Source organism: Cibotium barometz, chromosome 1, assembly GCF_041138505.1.
Source record: "Cibotium barometz isolate CiBa-2024 chromosome 1, ASM4113850v1, whole genome shotgun sequence".
Lineage (NCBI taxonomy): Eukaryota > Viridiplantae > Streptophyta > Polypodiopsida > Cyatheales > Cibotiaceae > Cibotium > Cibotium barometz.
The window spans coordinates 75,293,304-75,316,387 of NC_141046.1; the positions used below are offsets into that span (position 1 = coordinate 75,293,304).

The 23,084-nt window shown below is 43.9% G+C and overlaps 1 protein-coding gene across 1 annotated transcript in view; it reads left to right on the top strand.

The window, feature by feature from the left end:
• The first annotated feature begins 1,146 nt into the window (after window positions 1-1,146).
• Window positions 1,147-23,084, top strand: part of LOC147642417 (putative sugar phosphate/phosphate translocator At3g17430) — a 56,507-nt gene continuing 34,569 nt past the window's right edge. Inside the window, exons 1-5 of the mRNA XM_086806277.1 lie at window positions 1,147-1,343; window positions 21,062-21,249; window positions 21,362-21,469; window positions 22,339-22,370; window positions 22,479-22,529. Coding sequence (XP_086662403.1) covers window positions 21,166-21,249; window positions 21,362-21,469; window positions 22,339-22,370; window positions 22,479-22,529 — 275 coding nt within the window. The 5' untranslated portion in view covers window positions 1,147-1,343; window positions 21,062-21,165. The remainder of the gene's footprint in view (window positions 1,344-21,061; window positions 21,250-21,361; window positions 21,470-22,338; window positions 22,371-22,478; window positions 22,530-23,084) is intronic.

Below are 23,084 nucleotides of genomic sequence, written 5' to 3' on the forward strand. Positions count from 1 at the left end.
TGCTCATGAATTGTTGAAGGTTGCCCTTATAGTGTTGTTCAAAAAATCAAAGGGAAGAGAACATTTTGACATTTTCCAAAGCTGCACCAGTTTGCAAATGTAATCGTAGCACAGGGGCTATGCATGTTAATTTATGATAAACTATATCTCTACTTAATAAGTCACGTTGATTGCTCATATTATTTCTGCTTATGCATGTACTCGATGACATAGAGGAGACACGGATATATTGGAACAAAAAATGCCTTTAAACATGAGATACGGATATATTAAAACATAAAATGCCTTGAAACATCACTATGATACACACCACTTTTACGTTAAATATTATCCCAAATTTTGTGAAATATCTACTTGTACTTTATTAGGGTGCAAAACTTTCAAAGTTTATATTGGCCAATTATGAAAATAAAATAAATAACACTTGTACTACTTTTTCAAACTATTAATACAATTTTGGCCCAAATAATATCTAGGGGCAAGGGATTGTGACGGGTGTCATCTTTTTGTCATATTCTTCTTTTATTCTCCTCATTATTACCTTTTAAGTTGCATGAAAAAACTTACACTTTGTTATTCCATATCATATTTAAAATGATTTTACTTTGAGCATCTCGAATCAACTGCTACTTTTGCAATTAGATTTATTGGGATTTTAGCAATTTATGTTCAATTGTCTACACCCAACACCATGCTACTATTGGTAGTGTTTCCCACAATTGTACTTAGTAGGGTGTTTGTTGGTTTGAATCTCTTTACACCATGATAAAGCTACTAAAGTTCCCCTACTTCTCAACATCTTACAAGGAACTTTGATTATGATTTACATGCTTGCAAAGCTAAATAGGAGCATGGAGTGGGGGCACAACTTGTCAGATATTTGAGCCAAAGTTGGTATAATCTCTTTCTTTGCAAAATTGTGTCCTACAAAAAAATTGAGGTGGGAAAGGTGCCTTAAGGCTTACATTTTTTCCTCCTATTCTGTCTGAAATGGTAAGCAATGAGCATTAAACTTTATTACGAATGGCTTCATGCGAACGCTTACAAATGCTTAAATCCACTCAAGAGTAGAGACAAAATACCTTCAATAATATTAATGGCAATAATAAATAACAAAATGTAAATAAATAATAAAACGTTAACAACAAATTGCCTGTCCTCCCTGCATGTGCTATGTGCTTCACTCTCACTCTCTTGCTCTGCAGCTACCACTGTGCGTGCGCGAGGTTCGAAAGCGGTCCACAGGTGCGAGTTACAACGTAGCCTCGCCATAGCTGGAATTAGCAAGCTTCGCCACCAAAAGGTTTCTTGACATCTCTCATCACGACCATGGCTTCACAAAGGTACCCTTTGAGCTTCTTTTCTCGTCTGCGTGTTTTTTTAGGGTTTTGATGCTTACAAACATTTCCTGCTAAAGACTATTGTGTAGTTTTGAGGGTCTCTATGGCTACACATGGCACGCATATCTGGGATCGGCTAACTTGCGGGAAAACTAACCTGCATTTTGTGAAAGCTGGATGTATGTATGTCCTCACTGGTTTTGTTTATGGCCCTTCGGATCTCTTGAGTATGCTTTGCATATACGAGCAACCCCTGTTTTTTCTTGTATGATCTGCAATGCCTCCTTTATGGCTTTGGCAAAGACCCTAGAATGCATTTCTTGACAAACAGGCAGTTTTCCTTATCAATCGGAAAATGGGTTTACCCACTTTGCCCTTGAATCAAGAGTGTTTTTTACATGAACATTGTTATGTACTCTACCTGAGGGCACCATGCGACATGCAGTGCCAGCTTTATCTTTTTCCTTTCAGCTTTATAAACTAGCGATAGCTTAGGCTTCAGCACAGGTAATAGTAGACGCTTCAAAAAACAATGTCCATCTTTCATACTTTTGTCAGGGAGACTGCTGAGGTGTTTTTAGAGTATGTGAGTGCTGTGACATGTTTACAAGGACATGGCCATGGTAGTTTGCCATTATGGAGCAAGGCGATAGATATGTCAAAAATTAGGTATCCTTCATGCTTGCTTTGCAGTGTACAAGGGTGCCATGGCACACCATCTCTGAGTGGAGCAAGGTGATAGATATGTCAAAAATTAGTTATCCTTCACGCTTGCTTTAGAGGTATATGGTCATGGTGGTTTTCAGTGTGCAAGGATGCCATGGCATCCATTTGAGGCACTATCTCTGCTTCTGCACAGGAACTCAGTGCATGCTATAGAACTGCCAAAAGATGTCCACCTTCAATCTTGCTTTATAAGGGAATTGCCATGGGGGCAACAGTGGAGGGTGCTATGGCATGCATTCAAATCTCCATGTTTGCCTTCTCTACTTTTTAGCTTTCTGTAGTGGCTAGCCCTATGGCCATTCTCCGCTCTGACTCCGTTGGGACATTATGGTTGTAACTACTGGTGTACAAAGACACTGTGGCGCATGCATTTTAAGGCTTCATCTCTGCTTATTACCTCTCTCTGCTGGCTAGATCTCTCTACAAGTAATAGAACTGCCAAAAAATTGCCAACTTTCAGTCTTGCATTATAGGGACATTGCCGTGGTGGTTATCAGTGTGGGAGGGTGCTGTGGCAAACATTGCAGAACCGTGTTTATGGAGACGTTCTGGAGGTCATTATTAGTATAGGAGGATGCTGTGGCACATGCATATCAGGTCTCATGAGTTTTCTATGCTGGTGAGGGAATATTCAGTCAGAAAGAGTCTTGTGGTCATTTAGATAGGAAAAAGAGTGAGCTGGCATATAAGTCGGTGTGTGTGTTTGAAAGAATGTATTTGTCATATTTATGCATATGTGTGCGCCACATTTTATTTGTTTACAATAATTTTGCTATTATTTGCTTCAATGCTATGTGTGCTTTTCCCACTCGCACCCCAAGAAAAAGAAAAAAAAATGTATTTCCTTTTATCTTCCACCCTCTGATTGTACTTCTTAGTAAGCATTGAGTCCACCCAAGAGTTTGGACTGTTTTGAAACCTAGTGAGCAATTTATGCGTGGGTGCTGATGAGAACATAAGTATTGCTTGGTTTTCTAAGAGGCTTTATTCTCTCTCCCAACTAGAAAAAAGAAAGAGATTTCTATCTATACTGAGACACCCGCATGCGGACCCTCCTCTTGCCCCCTTACAAGGATGCCACTGCCACGCTCAACAAGAATTGAACCTTGGTCCTCCTCCTTTGATTCCAATACTCTAACCACTAGAGCTACCAGCCACTGTTTGTCTCAACAATTATGAATGAAAGCATCTCGATTTTGTTGGTGTTTTCAAAAATTTTAAACTATTTTATAAAATAATAAATAATAATACATTTTATTTGTTTAGTAATGTGTTTCCTTTTTTGGTCTTGTTTTGTTAATAAAGGTGGTTTTGATTGGTTGTTCAATTTCCCACTTGTTTGTTTTGTTTTGGTTAGTGTACATTCACTACCTTGTATGTTTACTACTAATTCTATTTTCTTAGAGTTTTTAACCTTATTTAGGCTTGTGTACGACCAAGGGTTTATTGTGTAGTTTGTGTGAGGAAAGGATGAGTAGTGATTCTAGCAAGAAGTCATAGCACTTGATTGCATGCTATTGTTGATGATCTTTGAAGTGTAACAAGCAACCTTTTCAAAGGACCCCACTGCATGGTAGCAACCTTGTTAAAATAAAGGGGAAGTGGTTAGAGCTCCTCTATTTGACCTAAGATCATTAGCCTTTAAGTGGGCATGATTTGTAACATGGTCCTAACTACTTTAAATGAGGTGCATTCTTCTAATCCTTCTTTTTTTTTTGAGAAAGATATATTCCACAGGCAAGGCAAATCTATGACTTTCATCATTTTCAAAGTGGTCCTATTAGATGGTGTTTATTAAGTGCATATTACTAAGTACTCACTATGTGTATAACAATGCAAAAATGCTTAATCATATAAGGTGCCTTAGAAGTAAGCATCTTTCTTTAAACTTTCCTCACGTCCTATTTATACCACCCAAGTGATCTATGTAATTTATGTAAATAGCAACAACTATGCTGAGATTTGATTTGGTATGTTGTCCAAACTAGCTTCAATGCTTCCAAAGGTTTCCTGGCTATCTTCCACTTGTTTAACACACATGAGAATTGCTTTGTCTTGCAAACATCGTTGTTAGGCACGGATACAAATTTGCCTCAGGTGGCATCTTGTGCATAGCTAGGGGACGTTGCGAGGCCATGTGCCCAAATTTACGACATTCAAAACATGCGCCAGCAAAGAGGCCCCATTTGAGTTTATAATAGGCACTGCCCATTGCAACATTGTTGACATTTACATAGTACGATTGTGGCGTGGCTATATCCGTGTCTCACAAAATGCAAAAATGATTTGAACTACCATTTTGCCGAGGCGGGCACACAACTTTTCCCGGTGTGGCTGCAATTTTGGGCAATAGGGTTTCCAAACACTGGGGGAAGTCCACTACTTTAACCCAAACCGGACATCGATGCTTAATCAGCGATTGATAATTGCGTGTAGGAGACTAAGGTAGTATATGCACCATCTGTTGACCATAGTACAATGGAGACTGTTCCAATAGCATTTGATTTTTCTTATGCCATAATAACCTCAAAAAAACCCTTCGCTGCATAATGCACTTTGTGAGAACAAAACAGCCCCCTAAAGTCCTTGTCAGCCAATTGCCTTCATCCGCAGCAATAGGCATGCGGCCTGGAAAGAAAATAATAACTGCATGTTTTGCATACATCCGAACTGGGTCGACAATCTCATCAACATCAATAGATATGCCAAGAGAAGGGGGAGATTCTGTCCAAGCTTTCCTGGTGTCCTCAAAACCTTCATGCATAACATCGAATACCAGTTGTGTTTCCGGCTTCCGGTGAAGGATGAATCAGGCCATCCGGCCCCACCACGAATTTCTGCTTTTTTTTTTGAGAAGATTTCTCCCTGCTGTAAACCATGTTCACAGAAGCTGCTGCAGCCATAGCTCACCGTACACACACACACACACACACACACACACACACACACAGGGCTGCCCCCACACACTGCTGTACACGCACGCACACACACATGCACACAGAGAGCAAACTCGAGGAGGAAGGGCGGAGGAGGTCGCAGTGAAGAAGAGCAGTCCCAGGGGGTCACGGGCTCTGTTCTTGAGATCGAAGCGTTCAGCCTGGCATACTTCTGCTCAAAAAGTAAGCCTAGCATACCTTCAGTGCTCGCTTAATTGCTGTCGGAGCTCGACAGTCATCTCTCTCTCTCTCTCACACACACACACGCGCACACACACACGCACACACACACACACACACACACACACGCACAGCCTTACTTGCTTTCCACATAGTGGATTACCTAATGGGACCTCCTCCTCTCATACCACATATCCGAGGTTTCACCATCCTCTCCCCACCTATAAGAGTCGACCACACTACCTCTCATGTCATGTGCAAGACATGCAATAGCTGAACTCAGAGGCTATTCCTGAAGGGGAAACAAGGTAAAGACAGATGAGAACCAGACTGTGGAGCTTAGGTGGCTGATTTGGCAAAGGAGTTAACTGGTGGAGGACATGGTGAGCTGTCGGCCAGCTCTTGATGACCTGGATGGCCTGTCGGCTGCAGCTAAATATTGGATTATATGTCCTAGACCTGGCCGACCAGCAGTCAACCAGTCCATGGGTTCTCTCCCAAGCCTATAAAAGGCACCAAGGCTCATTGTTGTGACTCATTCAGCCCCTTGTCTGGCTGGATCATTGGATTAGTCATAGACTAGGATTTGATTAGGTATTCTACCTTTTCCAAAAGGCAGCCTGTGGCTGCAAGGACACTTGTACCTTTTTGTACTATATGATATACTGAAAACTCAGCTCTCTCTCTCTCTCTCTCTCTCTCTCCCTCTCTCCTGTTTGCGTTTTCGCATCAGCATGTTCTAGGATGTGTTTAGGGCTGAAAGAAGGTTCCTAGATCATCCGCATGTAACATTGGTATCAGAGCATCAAGCTCAGCAAGGCTAAACACCGATTCAGTCCAAGATCAAGGTGTACAGGTCCAAGGTACAGGAAAGTGCACAAGTACGAGGCTCAAGGCAAGGAACACAAGACAGGGAAGAACTCCCTAGAAGTTTGTTGGTGGTGTTCCACAAAGCCCAAGGGGATGGTAGTCCTGTGGGGGCACCCAGGAAAGTCTTTCAGGCAACGGTTCCGGGGGAGGTTGATCCTCCAAGGGTTGGAGTGAGAGTGTGAAACTCGTGGCGCCCGGGGGACTAGGGCCTTTGGCACACTTGTTGATACCATCAATGTATATTAAAACATTAAAACATTAAAACATGGCCACAGCCTTAACACATATCCATCATCACTTTGCATAAAACATAAAGCTGGACAAAACATCCACAAATGCTGAAAATGGAGCTTGCACATGTAACACTGCATAGAGGTCGGAATGGGCTGACCCCGCACTTGGAGTATTTAATTACCCAAGGAGAATAATATCATGTACAAGCTTTGAGGGCCTTACTCTTCCCACGGGAGATGCCAGATTATCCATATACAAATGCCATAACACAGCTTAACACGAGGCAAGCAAGCCGGAACATAGGCTGTAGAAATGCCTAGCCAACAATATAATCCATATACCTCCGTGTGGGTATTGATTCTTCCCCAAAAACCACGGGTCTTCATGCAATAGAGTTGGTATAGCAAGTACAACTCTCCATTCAGCTGGTACAACAAGTATAGTGGTTGGTCATGAAGCCAAAAGAAATATCTCCTCATCATATCCTTAAGATATACCGAGCTATATCTCCATATAGCTTGCCTGTAAGCTTGATAATATAATCCACAATATCCATATTGTTGGCTAGGCTGTAGAAATGCCTAGCCAACAATATAATCCATATACCTCCGTGTGGGTACTGATTCTTCTCCAAAAACCACGGGTCTTCATGCAATAGAGTTGGTACAGCAAGTACAACTCTCCATTCAGCTGGTACAACAAGTACAGTGGTTGGTACAGCGGTTGGTCATGAAGCCAAAAGAAATATCTCCTCATCATATCCTTAAGATATACCGAGATATATCTCCATATAGCTTGCCTGTAAGCTTGATAATATAATCCACAATATCCATATGGAAAGAGTGCTAAACATGTGCATATAAAGGCAACTCCATACTTCCAAGATATATTTTGTGAATTCATAAATCCTTAGACCAAGCTGTCTATTATCCTCTTGCTTCATAGGCTCTGAAGTGGTTGGCCATGCTTAATAGCAATGATGGTAAGTGTGGTCCCCACTTGAGATCTTTTCTCTTCCTTATTGATAAAAGGAAGCCTATGCTCTGATACCAATGAAACTGATGGCGCTCGGGGGACTAGGGCCTTTGGCTACTCGTTGATACCATCAATGCATATTAAAACATTAAAACATGGCCACAGCCTTAACACATATCCATCATCACTTTGCATAAAACATAAAGCTGGACAAAACATCCACAAATGCTGAAAATGGAGCTCGCACATGTGACACTGCATAGAGGCCGGAATGGGCCGACCCCGCACTTGGAGTCACACCTATTTTTAAAAGAAGCCTAGCTTGCACGCTCAAGAAAGCTATCATGTACAAGCTTTGAGGGCCTTACTCTCCCCACGGGAGATGCCAGATTATCCATATACAAATGCCATAACACAGCTTAACACGAGGCAACCAAGCCGGAACATAGGCTGTAGAAATGCCTAGCCAACAATATAATCCATATACCTCCGTGTGGGTACTGATTCTTCCCCAAAAACCACGGGTCTTCATGCAATAGAGTTGGTACAGCAAGTACAACTCTCCATTCAGATGGTACAACAAGTACAGTGGTTGGTACAGCGGTTGGTCATGAAGCCAAAAGAAATATCTCCTCATCATATCCTTAAGATATACCAAGATATATCTCCATATAGCTTGCCTGTAAGCTTGATAATATAATCTACAATATCCATATGGAAAGAGTGCTAAACATGTGCACATAAAGGCAACTCCATACTTCCAAGATATATTTTGTGAATTCATAAATCCTTAGACCAAGCTATCTATTATCCTGTTCTTCAGAGGCTCTGAAGTGGCTGGCCATGCTTAATAGCAATGATGGTAAGTGTGGTCCCCACTTGAGATCTTTTCTCTTCCTTGTTGATAAAAGGAAGCCTATGCTCTGATACCAATGAAACTGATGGCGCTCGGGGGACTAGGGCCTTTGGCACACTTGTTGATACAATCAATGCACATTAAAACATTAAAACATTAAAACATTAAAACATGGCCACAGCCTTAACACATATCCATCATCACTTTGCATAAAACATAAAGCTGGACAAAACATCCACAAATGCTGAAAATGGAGCTTGCACATGTGACACTGCATAGAGGCCGGAATGGGCCGACCCCGCACTTGGAGTATTTAATTACCCAAGGAGAATAATATCATGTACAAGCTTTGAGGGCCTTACTCTCCCCACAGGAGATGCCAGATTATCCATATACAAATGCCATAACACAGCTTAACACGAGGCAACCAAGCCGGAACATAGGCTGTAGAAATGCCTAGCCAACAATATAATCCATATACCTCCGTGTGGGTACCGATTCTTCCCCAAAAACCACGGGTCTTCATGCAATAGAGTTGGTACAACAAGTACAACTCTCCATTCAGCTGGTACAACAAGTACAATGGTTGGTATAGTCGGTACAGTGGCTGGTACAGTTGGTACAATGGTTGGTACAATTGGCACAGTGCTGGTATAGCAAGTACGGTGGTTGGTACTGTTGGTACAAGTACAAATGTTGGTACAGCAGGTACAATGGTTGGTACAACTGGTATAGTGGTGGTTGGTACTAGCAGGTACAACAAGTAAAATGGCTAGAAATCATAAAAAATGATTAAATACCCTTGCCTTCAGTATTTCTTCGTGATGGAAGTTTCCAAAACAGTCCCCAACAGCCGGTATTCTTCATGGGCTTCCTTCAAGGGAGAGAGAAAGAGAGTAGCCATCATTAGGGCAGCTTGTATAACGGTGGCAGAGGCTAGTGTGCAGCAGCCTCGATTAATGAAGAGAGAGGGCTCCAATTTATAGATTTGGGCCTCCCATGAGCTAAAATGGCAAGAGAAGGCTACAATGACAAGTGGAGAGCCACACAATAGCTGAAGTGACAAGTGTGAGGCCACTTGTCTCACTTTGATCCACTTTCTAACAAGGGTCAGGCCACACACATCTCGTGACCCACATCTTCTTTCCTCTTCAATGGCACCGATGTCACTTGAGCACTAAAAGAATTGCATAATGGGAGAGCAAAAGATCATGTAGATCTACCCATGGAATACTTTGCCCACGGGCAAGATGTGCTCGCTCCCATTCTTGCAAATCTCTTCAATAGAACTCTTTGTGAAGGCTTTCCACTATCATGGATCACAAAGACCATTGTGTCCATCCACAAAGCAGGAGACGTCATGGATCCGAATAACTACATAACTTTCATGATCGGCAACAAGGGCTAAGATCTATGTAGCAGTGTTGAAGATCAGCTTTTTGGGTGGGAGTATGGGGTAGAGAGCTTCAAGTTACACAGGCTTCAAGAGGGATTTCTCCATCTTGGATCATTTCTTCACTCTATGGGCCATCATAGAGGAGGTGAGGTCATGGAAGCATAACATGGACCAATTGCGAGATTCTGCCGGAGTATGAGGCATCTTGGCAACGCCTTTTGAGAGATCGATAGAAGTTAGTTGATATCTCTAAGAAGGAGACAACATTGACCTCGAGAATCCTACTAAGGGCATCTGCAACCGGATTAGTTTCCCCTTTTCGACGGATCTCAAAATCAAACTCCTGCATGAGTTCAATGCATCTGGCCTTGTGATCCCTCCGGTCAAGCTGATCTCAAACATACTTCAATCTGTCCATACTACAAACATGGCACCATATAAATAGTGACTCTAGATTTTTAACGCATGCACGATTACTAGAAGCTCCTTTTCTTGGGTACGGTATCATTCGTCTCCAAAAGCTTCTTGTTTTCAACGGCTATGGGTCTACCATCGCTGCACCTATGCATAATCGCTGGCATCTGTCTCAATCACAAATCGTTTACTTGGATCCATGATCAACGACATGGGTGCCGAGGTGACTAGCTCCTTTAGTGCTCCAAAACACAGATCTAGCTTGTCATTCCAAACCCATCGGAGGACTTATCTTGCCTTTCTTGCTTCCCACTCCAAGGACTTATCTTGTCTTGCCTTTCTTGCTTCTCACTCCCTTTAAAAATTGAGTCAATTGGGTTGCAATGTTAGCATAAGGCTATAAGCCTCGGTGAATTTCCTGAGAAAGCTAATGAAACCCCGAAGAAAATTCACTTGCCTAATCATCCGTGGAATTAGCTATTCTAGGACCTTCCAATCTTTATCCGGATCAATCCTCACACCGTTAACAGAGATGATGTAATTGAGGTACATGAGTTCTTGTCTGAAGAAGCCATACTCTGACTCCTCCGCAAACAGGCTGATCACAATCATACTTCAATGAGTGGTGATCTGTCCATACTACAAACATGGCACCATATAAATTGTGGCTCTAGATTTTTAACGCATGCACGATTGCTAGAAGCTCCTTTTCTTGGGTATGATATCGCGTCTGTCTCCAAAAGCTTCTTGCTTTCAAAGGCTATGGGTCTACCTTCCTGGAACAAGGCCACACCTATGCATAATCGCATCAATCACAATAGGTTTACTTGGATCCACGATCAGCAACATGGGTGTCGAGGTGACTAGCTCCTTCAGTGCTCGAAAGCACCATTCGAGCTTGTCATTTCAAACCAACGGAGCATTTGTCTTGCCTTTCTTGCTTCTCACTCCCTTTAAAAGTTGAGTCAACTGGGCTGCAATGTCGGCATAAGCCTCGATGAACTTCCTGAGAAAGCTAGTGAAACCTAAAAAAGATCTCACTTGCCTAATCATATCCATGGAATTAGCTATTCCATGACCTTTCGAACTTTATCCGGATCAATCCTCACACCATTAACATAGATGATGTGATCGAGATATAGGAGTTCCTGTTTGAAGAAGTCCTACTATGACTCCTTCGTAAACAACTCCTCTTGTCTCAAAATATTGCAAAATATCCAAGACCATCTTTGAGATGTTGTAAATGCTCTTCCAATGGCCTACTATGGGATAGCAGCCCTCTTTGCTACAGTAGAGCACTTCATCGTTTTACAGCAGCTCACACCTTGGGACACCAGCCCACTCTCTGCTACAGTATAGCACATCAGTGTTTTATCATCCCTCTCTGCTTATCTTCATCGACACCACTCGGGACGGTAGTCCTCTCTGCTCCTCACCACCACTCAGGTATTGCGGTATTGCAGCACCCTCCACGAGAGCTTGCACCACTTGGGACGGCAGCCCTCTCTGCTCTTCATCACCCCTTAGGTACCGCAACACCCTTGTCACTAGAGTTTGCACCACTTCACCTGTCGCCACCCACTACCACCTCAGAGTGCCTCTGCAGCCACTGACGTGAGCCTTCGACACCAACCACCTCACGGAGTGCCTTTGCCTCACATCGACGCGAGTCTTTGTCATCGACCGTGCTTCAACTCCGACATCGTCTTTGCCTCTGCACAAGTCTTCTACTCAGAGTCACCTCACATCAGATGGCCTCTTGTACACTCACTCACCCACTCATGCTGTGTTGTTTTGCTCTGATCTCTCGTATATCTTCTTCTTTCGTCCTTTTGTCCTCACACTTGGTTGATATCCGACGCGGTGGATGGCGGTAGAAAGCTCCAGATCTGGTCGACTAGCTCTCCATGCACTAGGAAAGCATGCATATGAGTCCAAACTCGAGTTCTCCTCCAAAATAGAGCTTGTCCTCCAATAATAACTCAAGCGTGTGCTTTTTAGGTCCATGATGGGCCGCTTACAAGTAGATTGCGCAAATCATGTCCAGAGCCCGTCTTTTGACCACCATGTGTATTAAAATAATCCTGCCCTGTGTGTACAACTTATAAGTGAGTGTGGACCTGCACCAATAAATATTAGTATGTGAAATCATAAAGCTGTAAATTGGGTTTTTAGGGAAACTTACCACTTGTAAAACACATGTAGACCACCTGTCAGTCCTAAACAGGTGTGCACATACACGTCCATAGAGTGCCCAGGCGTCCCCGGCCCCATGGACAACAGAGGCAGTAATCTCAGGCATTGTCCAAGCAAACAAGACACGTCATCCAAATATAAAATCAAAGTCATGCACACACATGAGTGTAGCTACACCGGAAGAAACACCCATCTGCTCAGTTGTATCAAGTAAAGTGTTCAGGACTTCATGATCCTTCCAAAATCTTCCTAAAACATAAATACATATAATCACAAGGATGGCTAATCGCGAGAAATCACATCATGTCAGGCTCCATGAGCCATACATGTACTGTCATGTCAGGCTTCATAAGCCGTATATGTATTGTCATGTCAGGCTCCATATGCCATACAAACACACCATGTCAGGCTTCACAAGCCATACATGTATGTCATGTGAGGCTCCATATGCCCCACATGAACAATAGAAAAATAGTAGCAATGAGGAATTTTGTGACAGTTACCTTGTAGTTTCGTGATATGAACCAAGGTCTTGTTAGCAGACATCTCTTGTCTGTACATTACACACTAGGGCCTTTGTTGTGGGTGTGCCTGCCCCGTTAGGTGTATCTCCATTTTTCCCTATTTTTTTCGTTTTTTGGGGTCGTGGGGAGGCTATCTGCTACTGGCTGACTGGATGTGCTGCTGTCGTCTGTTTACAGATCTGGTTGACTGAGTGATCACCTGGCCGATTGTGTCAGTGTTGGTTGACTGCCTTTTTTTGGTCGTGAGCATTCAGGGCTGCTGTCGGCCTGTTTTGGGCTGGCCGACTAGCAACCCAAGGCCATATATATATGTGGCTCTGCCCCCCACACTTTGTACATTGGGTATTGTACTGGATCTTGTATATAGAGCAGAGTTCATACAGCTTCTCTCTCTCTCTCTTCTGCGTTTGCCCTTCTTCACACAGTCCTGTGTTTTCAGGCTGGTGGTTCTCTTGCGTTTGCTCATCTTCATTGTGGTGTCTTGCTACGTTGTGCTCTCAGTTGTTTGTCTCATATGCTCTGCGTATTCTAACATGGTATCAGAGTCCCAGGTGGCTTGAAGGTTGGAGACATTTGAGAGCTTGCGGGACTATTTCTTGAAGACCTTGGAGCTTGTCGGAGATTTGAAGAGCTTGTGGGGCTCTTGGTTTTTTGGTGCTGATTGGAGATCTCTTGGGCTATTCGAGACTTGGAGATTGGGTTGAAGGCGGCCATCACCATTGGACAGCCACCTTGCATATTAGTTGCAGCCTCTTCTTCATTTTTTTTCCCACCCACCCTCCCTTCACAAGACCAAAGTAACCCCCCCCACGATGGGGCAGACTTGCTTGAGATGGCTGAGAAGCACGTGAAGATCCCTACTCTCCCCACGTTCCCAGTGGATCGATAGTTGGACGGGACTAACTATGGCATCTGGAAGGCTATGATGGAGTCTTTACTGGAGTCTTATGACTTGGCTGATTTCATTATTGTTAGCATCTGGAAGGTTATGATGGAGTCTTTATTGGAGTCTTATGACTTACCTAGAGTTGGAGGATGAGGAGCTTTTACTCTCTACTCGTAAAGATCGGGAGGCTCGGACACAGTTGCGAGATCGTGTCAATGCGTGTGTGCGTTCTTTCATCTTCCTTAATTGCACACCACAGGTGATTAATCATATCAAACATATGACGCTGGCTAGAGGGATTTGGTAGCATTTGGCTTTTCTGTATAACAGGGTATCATCCATGAAGCGGATCTCCTTGGAAGTGCGGATGCAAGTGATGGATCTTGCAAAGTCTTCAATGATGCAAGCTCTTGAGCAGGAAGTTCTTCAAGCTAGAAAGGAGATATCTTCAGAGGACATGGCCATCACTTTGCTGTCTCATCTAACCTCTCAGTACTTAGCTTTCTACTCCTCTTTGATCACCAGTGGTAGGCTCAGCACGATCACGTGGGAGGAACTTATGCCTATGGTCTTGGACAAGGAAGAGCGTTTTACGAACCCTCCATAGGGCGGAGGTTTTGAGGCCTTAACTAGCCAGCGGCGGTCGAAAGGCTGCAGTGCGGGCAAAAGGAAGTCTTCACAGGCGAAGTCTTCCGAGCAGGAGCCCGACGTGGATCGTGACGCCTTGAAGGCAAAGAGGACGTGTAACAATTGTGGCGAGAAAGGCCACTATTGGAGAAAATGTCCTAAGTGGAGCACCGAACAGGGTGCAGATTCCTCAGTAGTAACCGTGAAGACTCCAGCTTTTGTGCACTTGGAGATTATGGACACAGGCGTTTCATCTTCTTCGAGTAGGGAGGCGGTTGGACTCACCGCTAGGGACACTCGGGAGTGGATTCTAGGCAGTGATGCTTCTAGGCACATGACTCCTTCCCGAGAGTTATTATAGGATCCTCAGAGGCACGCAGGTCACATCCTGATTGGTGACGAGTCCACTATCCCTATTTTCAGTGAGGGCAGGTTAGAGATCGTTCTCGATGGCAGAGGGGGGAAGCATTTCTCCCTGGTTCTTTTTGTCACATCTCTTGGTTTTCATCTATTGTCAGTGCATGAGGTTTGCAAGACTAGTTTACGGGTGGAGTTTGAGGAGCATTCTATTGCTCTATGGGACAAAGCAACATGCCAGGTTGTATGGGAAGGTAGAGTGGAGAATGGAATTTACAAACTCTTAGCACTCTCTCTTACAGCTTCTCAGTTAGGTGATGTGTGGCAGTTTCGTCATGACCACTTGCATGTGGATACGCTTTGGCGACAGGCTTTCTGGGACCAGATGGTGGATGGCTTGCCAGATGATGGCAGCAGGCAGGAACACTCTAGTTCTTGTGTTCGTGAGTTAGAGGAGCCTTTACAGGTAAACTATGCTTTGATGTCTCGTATCATTCGAGACAAAGAGCCTCCTGCAGTTGAGGAAGCTCTTTCCCAGGGGACTTGTAGGAAAGCCATGCAAGTGGCAGATGGTGACTTGCACATGGAGGTGGATGTTGAGCAACCTCTAGGCTTTGAGGTTCCGGGTTCAGAGGGGGTGGTTTACATGTTCCGGAAGGCGTTGTATGGTCTTCAACAGGTTCCCAAGACTTAGCATACCAAAGTTACAGTTGATGATCCTTGTGAGCAGGTTGATTCCTCTTTGTATCAAAAGCGGTTTGGTTCATTGATTTGGTTGCTGAACACCAGCTTGGACTTGAGCTCATTTATGCAGACACCTTTGAAGAGTCATTGGGACAAAGGATTGCGGATCTTGCGGTTTTTGCAGCGTACGAAGGATCTTGGACTCTTCTATGATACTAGAGGGGGAACAATGGATGGAGTCAGACTCCATGGTTGGAGTGACTCAGATTGGGGAGGAGGAGATCTACATCAGGCTACAGTTTTACCCTTGGCTTAGGAGCTGTTTCATGGAGTAGCAAGAGGCAGCCAACTATTGCCTTGTCGTCTACAGAGGCAGAGTACCGGGCTGCTTGTGGTGTTGCTTGCGAGGTCGTGTGGCTGCAGAGGTTACTTGGTGAGATTGGGTTTCCACTGGCAGAACCCACGGTCATCCAGAGTCACTTTGTTTGTGAAAAGTTTTTTGCTGATGACATCTTGCTAGAGTTTTGTTCGACGGATGACAATGCGGCAGACCTCTTCACGAAGGCTCTATCTCAGGTGATGCTCTGGCAGCACTCCAGCTGATTTCACATCCAGGAGCTGAGAGGGGGTGCTAGCAGTCATCTCCTGTTTGTACATTACACACTAGGGCCTCTGTTGTGGGTTTGCTTGCCCAGTTAGGTGTATCTCCATTTTTCCCCATTTTTCTGGGTCGTGGGGGGGCTATCTGCTGCTGGCCGACTGGATGTGCTACTTTCGGCTGTTTACAGATCTGGCCGACTGAGTGATCACACAACCGACTGTGTCAGTGTTGGCCGATTGCCTTTTTCTGGTCGTGAGCATTCAGGGTTGCTGTCGGCCTGTTTTGGGTTGGTCGACCAGCAACCCAGGGCCATATGTATATATATGTGGCCTTGCCCCCCACACTTTGTACATTGGGTATTGTACTGGATCTTGTATATAAAGCAGAGTTCATACAGCTTCTCTCTCTCTCTCTCTCTCTCTCTCTCTCTCTCTCTCTTCTGCATTTGCTCTTCTCTTCACACAGTACTGCGTTTTCTCTCTCTCTCTCTCTCTCTCTCTCTCTCTCTCTCTCTTCTGCATTTGCTCTTCTCTTCACACAGTACTGCGTTTTTAGGTTGGTGGTTCTCTTGCGTTTGCTCATCTTCATCGTGGTGTCTTGCTACGTTGTGCTCTCAGTTGTTTGTCTCATATCTGTTGCGTATTCTGATAGGTCTTGCCACCCGAATATCGCTTCTTAGGACAATCCTTTGAATGATGGTTGGGTTGGTTGCACTAGGATTGCGTTGTGACTGACTATCTTGTGATGCACCAAGATTAGCTCGCTTTTTGTCCTTTGAGGGGTTTTCATTCTTGTGAGAGTTACTTGCGGGCTCATCACCCCTTTCAACAGCAAGGGTATCATCATAGTTTTTGGCGCAACGGTAGATGTCGTCCAGTGAATGAATATGGTTCCTTAGAACCTCATTTTGATAGTCCAGTGGAATGCCGAACAAGTATAGCATGCAAAACAACACATGAGGCTCCTCAAGGGCCTTACAACGATTCACCATGTCTTTAAACTCATGGGAATAGTTGTTCTTTTCCATCTCCAACTTAATCAATCGTCGAAGGTCGTCAATCTTGTTTATGGAGGCATACACCACCTTAAACACAAGTTGAAAATCAGTCCATGTAGTCGGGCTTCACATAGAGATCCTTCCACCATGTGTACATCTTACGCTGAAGCATAATTTGAATTTGACTAATACGTTGAGGCTCAATGTACTTGTATAGATAAACAAAAAGGTGGTCCTGTAACATGCAATTGGTATGATCATGTAACACACATCAAGACCTTCTTTATACCTTTATGTTAGTGAGCATGAAGCAATCACTTTTTTTTATCTTTATTCACAGGAGATGGAGCTGAAAAGAGAGAGAAAGCAAAGATGATATCAAATTGGGTCCCAATCTACCCACTTAAGGGCCCCCTCCCGCAAGCAGGAGTATTTGCTTTATTACTTTGGAGTGCTATGCAAGAAACTTATTGAAGATGATTGATGGAGGAATGCCAAACGCAAGGATGATGTAAGCCAAATGTCTGCTGAAACATCAAACAAGTTGAAGACAGCAGTAAAGCCACTTCGGAGAGCCTTATGCACACCTAGATCTGCTGAGGGAGATGCTACTTAAGGCTGAATGCTGAAGAGACCTTCGTGCTGCCTCAAGACTGAAGCACCAGAGTGCTTTGGCTGAGATAGATGTATGCACAAGACAGAAGTCTTAAGCACACATACTTCTGCACTATTGTCTGACTGAATTCTTGAAAGAATGAGATGATTTTATGCCTGGATGAGGGGCTGCTTATATATGGGCCTCTGCTGCTGGTCAGTCCAAATAGGCTGCTGTCGGCCAGCTACTAATTCTCATGATTGGTGTTTTTTTAGCATTAAGTGCTGTCAAATCAGGTCATTGCTTTTCCTTGCCCTATGTGTGAGGCGCCTGTCCCTTGCTGTTGGTCAACTGCTCCACTACTGGTCGACTACTGTGCAGGGGTCCTGTAGGGCTGCCGACTGGCTATGAGCCCCTATGTATGCCCTTTTGTGTGGCCCATGGTGGCCCAGAAGGTTAAGGTTTATGGCTGTTCCCCAAGGGCTAAGGTTTATGGCTGTTCCCCAAGGGCTTAACTCCTAAATGATTCTAAATGCATACTATGCCAGGCTGACTTAACTGCTTGATTGTTCTTCGAGTGGGTTAAGTGACTAACTCTTGAGACCTACGGCTTGGAATGATGTACGTAGCTTGTGTTGGAGAATGCACAGGCGGAAGCATAAACAAAACAAGAGAGAGTGTAGAGAGAGCTTGTGGACAAAATCACCTTTTATAATAGCATGAAGGCTTTACAATGGCAGTAAGCCAACAAGCAGTGTTGAACAAGTGCTTGGGAATGGTTGAATACAAGGCTTTACAATGGCAATGAGCCAGCAAGGAGTGTTGAACAAGTGCTTGGTTGAATACAAGTGATAATGAGAGGCCCCTTTTATAGTGAAGCAATTAGGCTGGCCGACTACCTCTGGGACAGCCGACTGCCCACGACTCACTAAACATGAGAAAAAATATGTAAAATCCCATAAAATGGGTACTGCCCAAATACACCGAGATGCACCAAATTCTAACAGCTCGTGCCTGGCATGTCCTTGGACTAGGGCTCACAATGGGGTCACGGGATACGACAAATATCCCTAAAAGGTACTACTTCCATACAAGTATGGCACGGATGATGAGTCATGAGCCAATATGTCGCACTGCACCTCAGTGCATGGGTGCATGTAAGAGGCCCGCTTCCCAAACGGGCTATCCAAGTAAAGCTCCTCACACTCTTTCTTCTCAACCGAAAAAGGTTCTAGATGGAAAGAGACTTGTAGAGAAGGAGGGTTACTAGCTGCAGCTTGGGGAGCCTGGGAGCAGAGCTTTGCTAACTGTCTCTGTATATCAAGAACAGTGGAGTATATGCAGTAAAAGGAGATGTAGGAAGTTGAGGAGTAGGTGAAGGTTGACTGAGAGGTAGAGGAGGTTGCACATAACCCATATTTTGCTGTTGCACATAACCCATATTCTGCTGATAGGGTTGGGGATATGCAGTAAAAGTAGAGATAGGATCATTACCTGATACCGCTTTATGAATGGGCTGTCCCATATGCTAAATGGTATTTGAGGTATAGAAGTCATGTGTACTTTGCTGAGTGGTATCTCTGCAGACTGCATGTAGTACTTCTCTTGAGCTCGTGTATAGATGACAAGATCATCAGCTGGCCACCAAAAGCATCCACATGAACCCCCCAAGTTGCTGCTTGTTCCACCATGGAGTGAGTAGAGGATGCAAAAAATCAGCAAACACGCAGGGAATTATGGAGTGCATAGAAGTAAAGATGGTTGCTTATTGTAGGTAGATATCATAAGCTTCAGCTTTTTTGCAAAAGCACAACTCACAGAGGTCGACTTTCAGCCCATGCATCAAGCATGCAGGAAATTATAAGTATGTACCGCAAAAAAGCAAGCTTATCTCCAAAATTACTGGGTGGCCAGCTTTTTCCCTCTCTCTTTGCGCCCCCCCCCCCCCTTTTCCCTTTTTTAGCGTAAAGGCAACTTATGGGCAACTTATGCCCATGCATGCCCAATATAACACACACACACATGCTTTTTTGGGAACTCGTGTGCTCTTGTAGTGCGCCCATCCTCTCAGCCACACGTCAGTCGTGCTGCCTGCCCTATACACACGTGTGGGCCTGCTGTTGTATGACCAGTTACACACAAGTGTCCCCATCGCTTGCATGCATAGCAGGCATGACTGACAGCAGTGAAAAAGCATGCCCGGTGCACGACAGTCCACTGCTTCTCATCTCTCTTCCACATGCCCTTCTCCCAATACACACCTCTCATGCCTGCGCTAGGGTGTTCCAGTTCCTTCCTACAGTCGCTTTTCTCAGCCTGAGGAACTGCTGTTTACAGCCATGTACCCAAAAAAGCATCCAGTAGAGCAGAGTCCCAAAAAGCAAGAACTCCCACGCATACCAAAAAGCGTATAGGATTCAGCCCTCTGCAGAACTCAACCAGCCTTGTGTAACACAGAAAAACAGTCCAAAAACCTGGTGTGCATGAAAACGACCAAGGTATAGGGTTTCACCCACAAGCACACGCATTCAAGGTCTACCAGAGAACAATCAAACACACAGACATAACAAAAAGCTCTTGCTTTTATAGATACATAACCACCAGAAGACAATTTTCCTTGCATATCTAACCACACTGCCTTTCCCATCCTCATTTGACTGTGCTCTGTCTATAAAAGCTCTTGCTTTTATAGATACACAACCACCAGAAGACAATTTTCCTTGCATATCTAACCACACTGTCTTTCCCATCCTCATTTGACTGTGCTCTGTCTTTTGCCCTAAGTGTCCCATACCACTGGGCCTTGAAAGACAAAAAGCAGCCTAAAGAATCAAATCTGGAAGAAACCCGGTAATGGATTTTCTCCTCTTCTCTCTCCGTTATGTTCGAAGCTTACTTCTAGTAGGTTTGGCTTTGATACCAATGTAAGAACCCTTACTAGCAGAGACACCTGTGATTAAGCAAAACATGGAAACACATAGAGGCTGGCATCTAGCTCACCGCCCACCAACCATAGAGCCAATCAGGCTCACCCCCGAGCATGGAGGTTAGTAACTTCTGAGACAAGGTTCCATGTGCAAAGCCTTGGCGTCACATACCACCAAAACAACCCCCCCCCCCCCCCCCCCCCCGGCGCCCCCGAGATGTACGCATGGAGTAGCCTCACGGGCCTCGAGTCTAGGTTTGAGGAGATCTCTCTCAAACTGGCCCCAAATGTCACTTATATATGCCTTCTATAAACCAAGAGCCATAAATACCCCATGCCTCATAAATACCACTAACCTCCCCATAATATGCCTAACCCACAATCTTGGTTAACATATAACCTGAGGCTAGACTTGCTAACCCAGCTTAGGGATTAGGGACCTAATAGGTATCCTGATGCCTCCAGAAGAAATTGTTTGGACTTGAGTTGATGATAATGTTGCGTTCAATATGGAAGAGGCAACTTCTTCAATTTATCTGAAAGACATGAACTCTTAAGGGGGGTGAGCGTTATGCTTCTGATTTAAATTAAAGAGAATTGAAATATTAGTTCTTATAACTAGGCCTAAAATGCTGTCTTAGTGATTCAGCTTGAGGTTTCTCCACTACATTAGTCATGCTTGTGCTACAGCAGAAGTTTATTCTTCATGTTGATGTAGTATTGTTTTTTATGTCTTTGCAGGTGCTTTTGTATATCGTGAAGGGGATGAGGAGGAAGCACTTTGTTCCTCAAGGAGGCTAAGTGTGAAGTGTGGTGTTTTACGGTTTGATCATCTTTGAGCGAAAATGATAACTAAGCCACTTATTTTGACATATTTGTACCTACTTATCTACATATCACTCTCATCAGGGGTAATCTTGTATAACAAGGTATGCATGATATCAATATGCTGTGTGCATTCAAATATATCAACTGAGAAGGCAATAGCATTGTTAATATTTTGCCATAATTGACTTGATTTCTTGGGTTTGGTCATGGTAGTGGGTACTCTCCACAAAGCACTTCAACTTTCCTTACCCTATCACTCTTACCATGATTCATATGGTGTTTTCTGGAGCAGTGGCCTTTATCCTTGTGCGGGTTCTCAAGGTTTGTTTTTGAGATTTGAAGGCAGATTCTAAGGATGTTTTCTAGCTTGTTTGTTTTGATTCATGTTTGTAACTTTTCTCTTTGAGTTCTAGGAACTAGTAGAACCTGTCTTGTCGATAAAATTAAAGCCTTCAAGGGTTCAGCAATACTGGTTGTTACATCCGTCCTCATAGCAATCACGTAGTCAAGTGTGGAGTAACTCTGCCTGAAGCTAATGCTCTGTCTCCAGATCTCTACACTTATGGGCATCATACCTAAGGGTTGATATACAGATTTTGACCATGGTGTGATCGATTGCAATTGCTCTTTAGTTGCTCTTGGATCCCTGACTTGTGCAAAGGGCTAGCAATGTTGGTGGTGCAGACATGGGGAAGGCCTCTACCCATTTCATTCATTGAACACTCTGACTAGGACTGGGGCCTGCTCATGGTCAAAGTACTCGATATGCAGCCTCTCATGCTGTTTTGCCCCTTCTCAAATAGGTGGTGCGGCAGTGCCATAGATGGTCACGGTAACATGTGTTGTGGGATGACCTTAGAATCCTCATGTTTGCTGGGTCTAACCTGGACAAATGAAGGGTGGGATTTAATGGGGAACCCCACCCTTCAAGGAACTTGCTGCTTGCTAGAAGCTTGAAGTGGAACACTGTTCAAACCAAGAGCATTACCAGTTGCATTGTGGTTGAAAGATGGCTCACTTCTTGGCTTATCCAAAACTTGAGTGATACACTTCAATAAGCCTTTATAGATCCTTCATATTAGACTCGTTAATCATTTTTATTGATCATGCAGGTTGAGTGATACACTTCAATAAAGCCTTTATAGATCCTTCATATTAGACGAACTAATCATTTTTAAATTATCATGCAGGTTGTGGCACCCGTGAAGATGACATTTGAAATGTACGATTCCAGCCTTTTAGCTCTATCAGTTGTTTGTCTTGTGAAGCATTTTGTGACGTTGCTGGAATGTAGATTTGATTATGGACTTGTTACTTGCATTGAATGCAGATATGCAACTTGTGTAGTCCCCATCAGTGCATTCTTTGCATCCAGCCTTTGGTAAGCAATCATAGTTGAGGATTTTAACTACATGGAAAACTAGATGTTAAGAGAGGGTTCCCGTTTTTAACTGTTTTAGGGGCTTCACAGACATAACTCTCTCCCAATTGCCCATCCGGGATCCCCCTTGTCCAATGTTAGCCTCCGATGGGGGTGTGGGTATGTCTGTAAAGACCTTTATGACTGTATTATTGAACTGTGAATACAATAATGTTTTATATAAAGGATCCAAAAGCCTTAATTGGAAAATATGGAAAGCCTGATATTGAAACAAAAAGTTGAAGTCCCTTTATTTTTGCATAGAACTCAATGAGTACTTTCATTAAGTATTAAGCAGCAAAGGCCAAACACGTCTCTGCAAGTCTGCTTTGAACTGCTGTCCTTGCTTGCACTGATGATGAGAGACCAGGGGGCTCCTTGGTCCATCAGCTTTGTTCCTCATCAGTTCCACTTTTTATCCTCTTCTCTTTCCAATAAAGAGATCCTTCTTTTAGCATAAATGTTTACCAACATTGCTGGCAAGATATTTAAAACTCCTGGCCAGGAATATGCCTA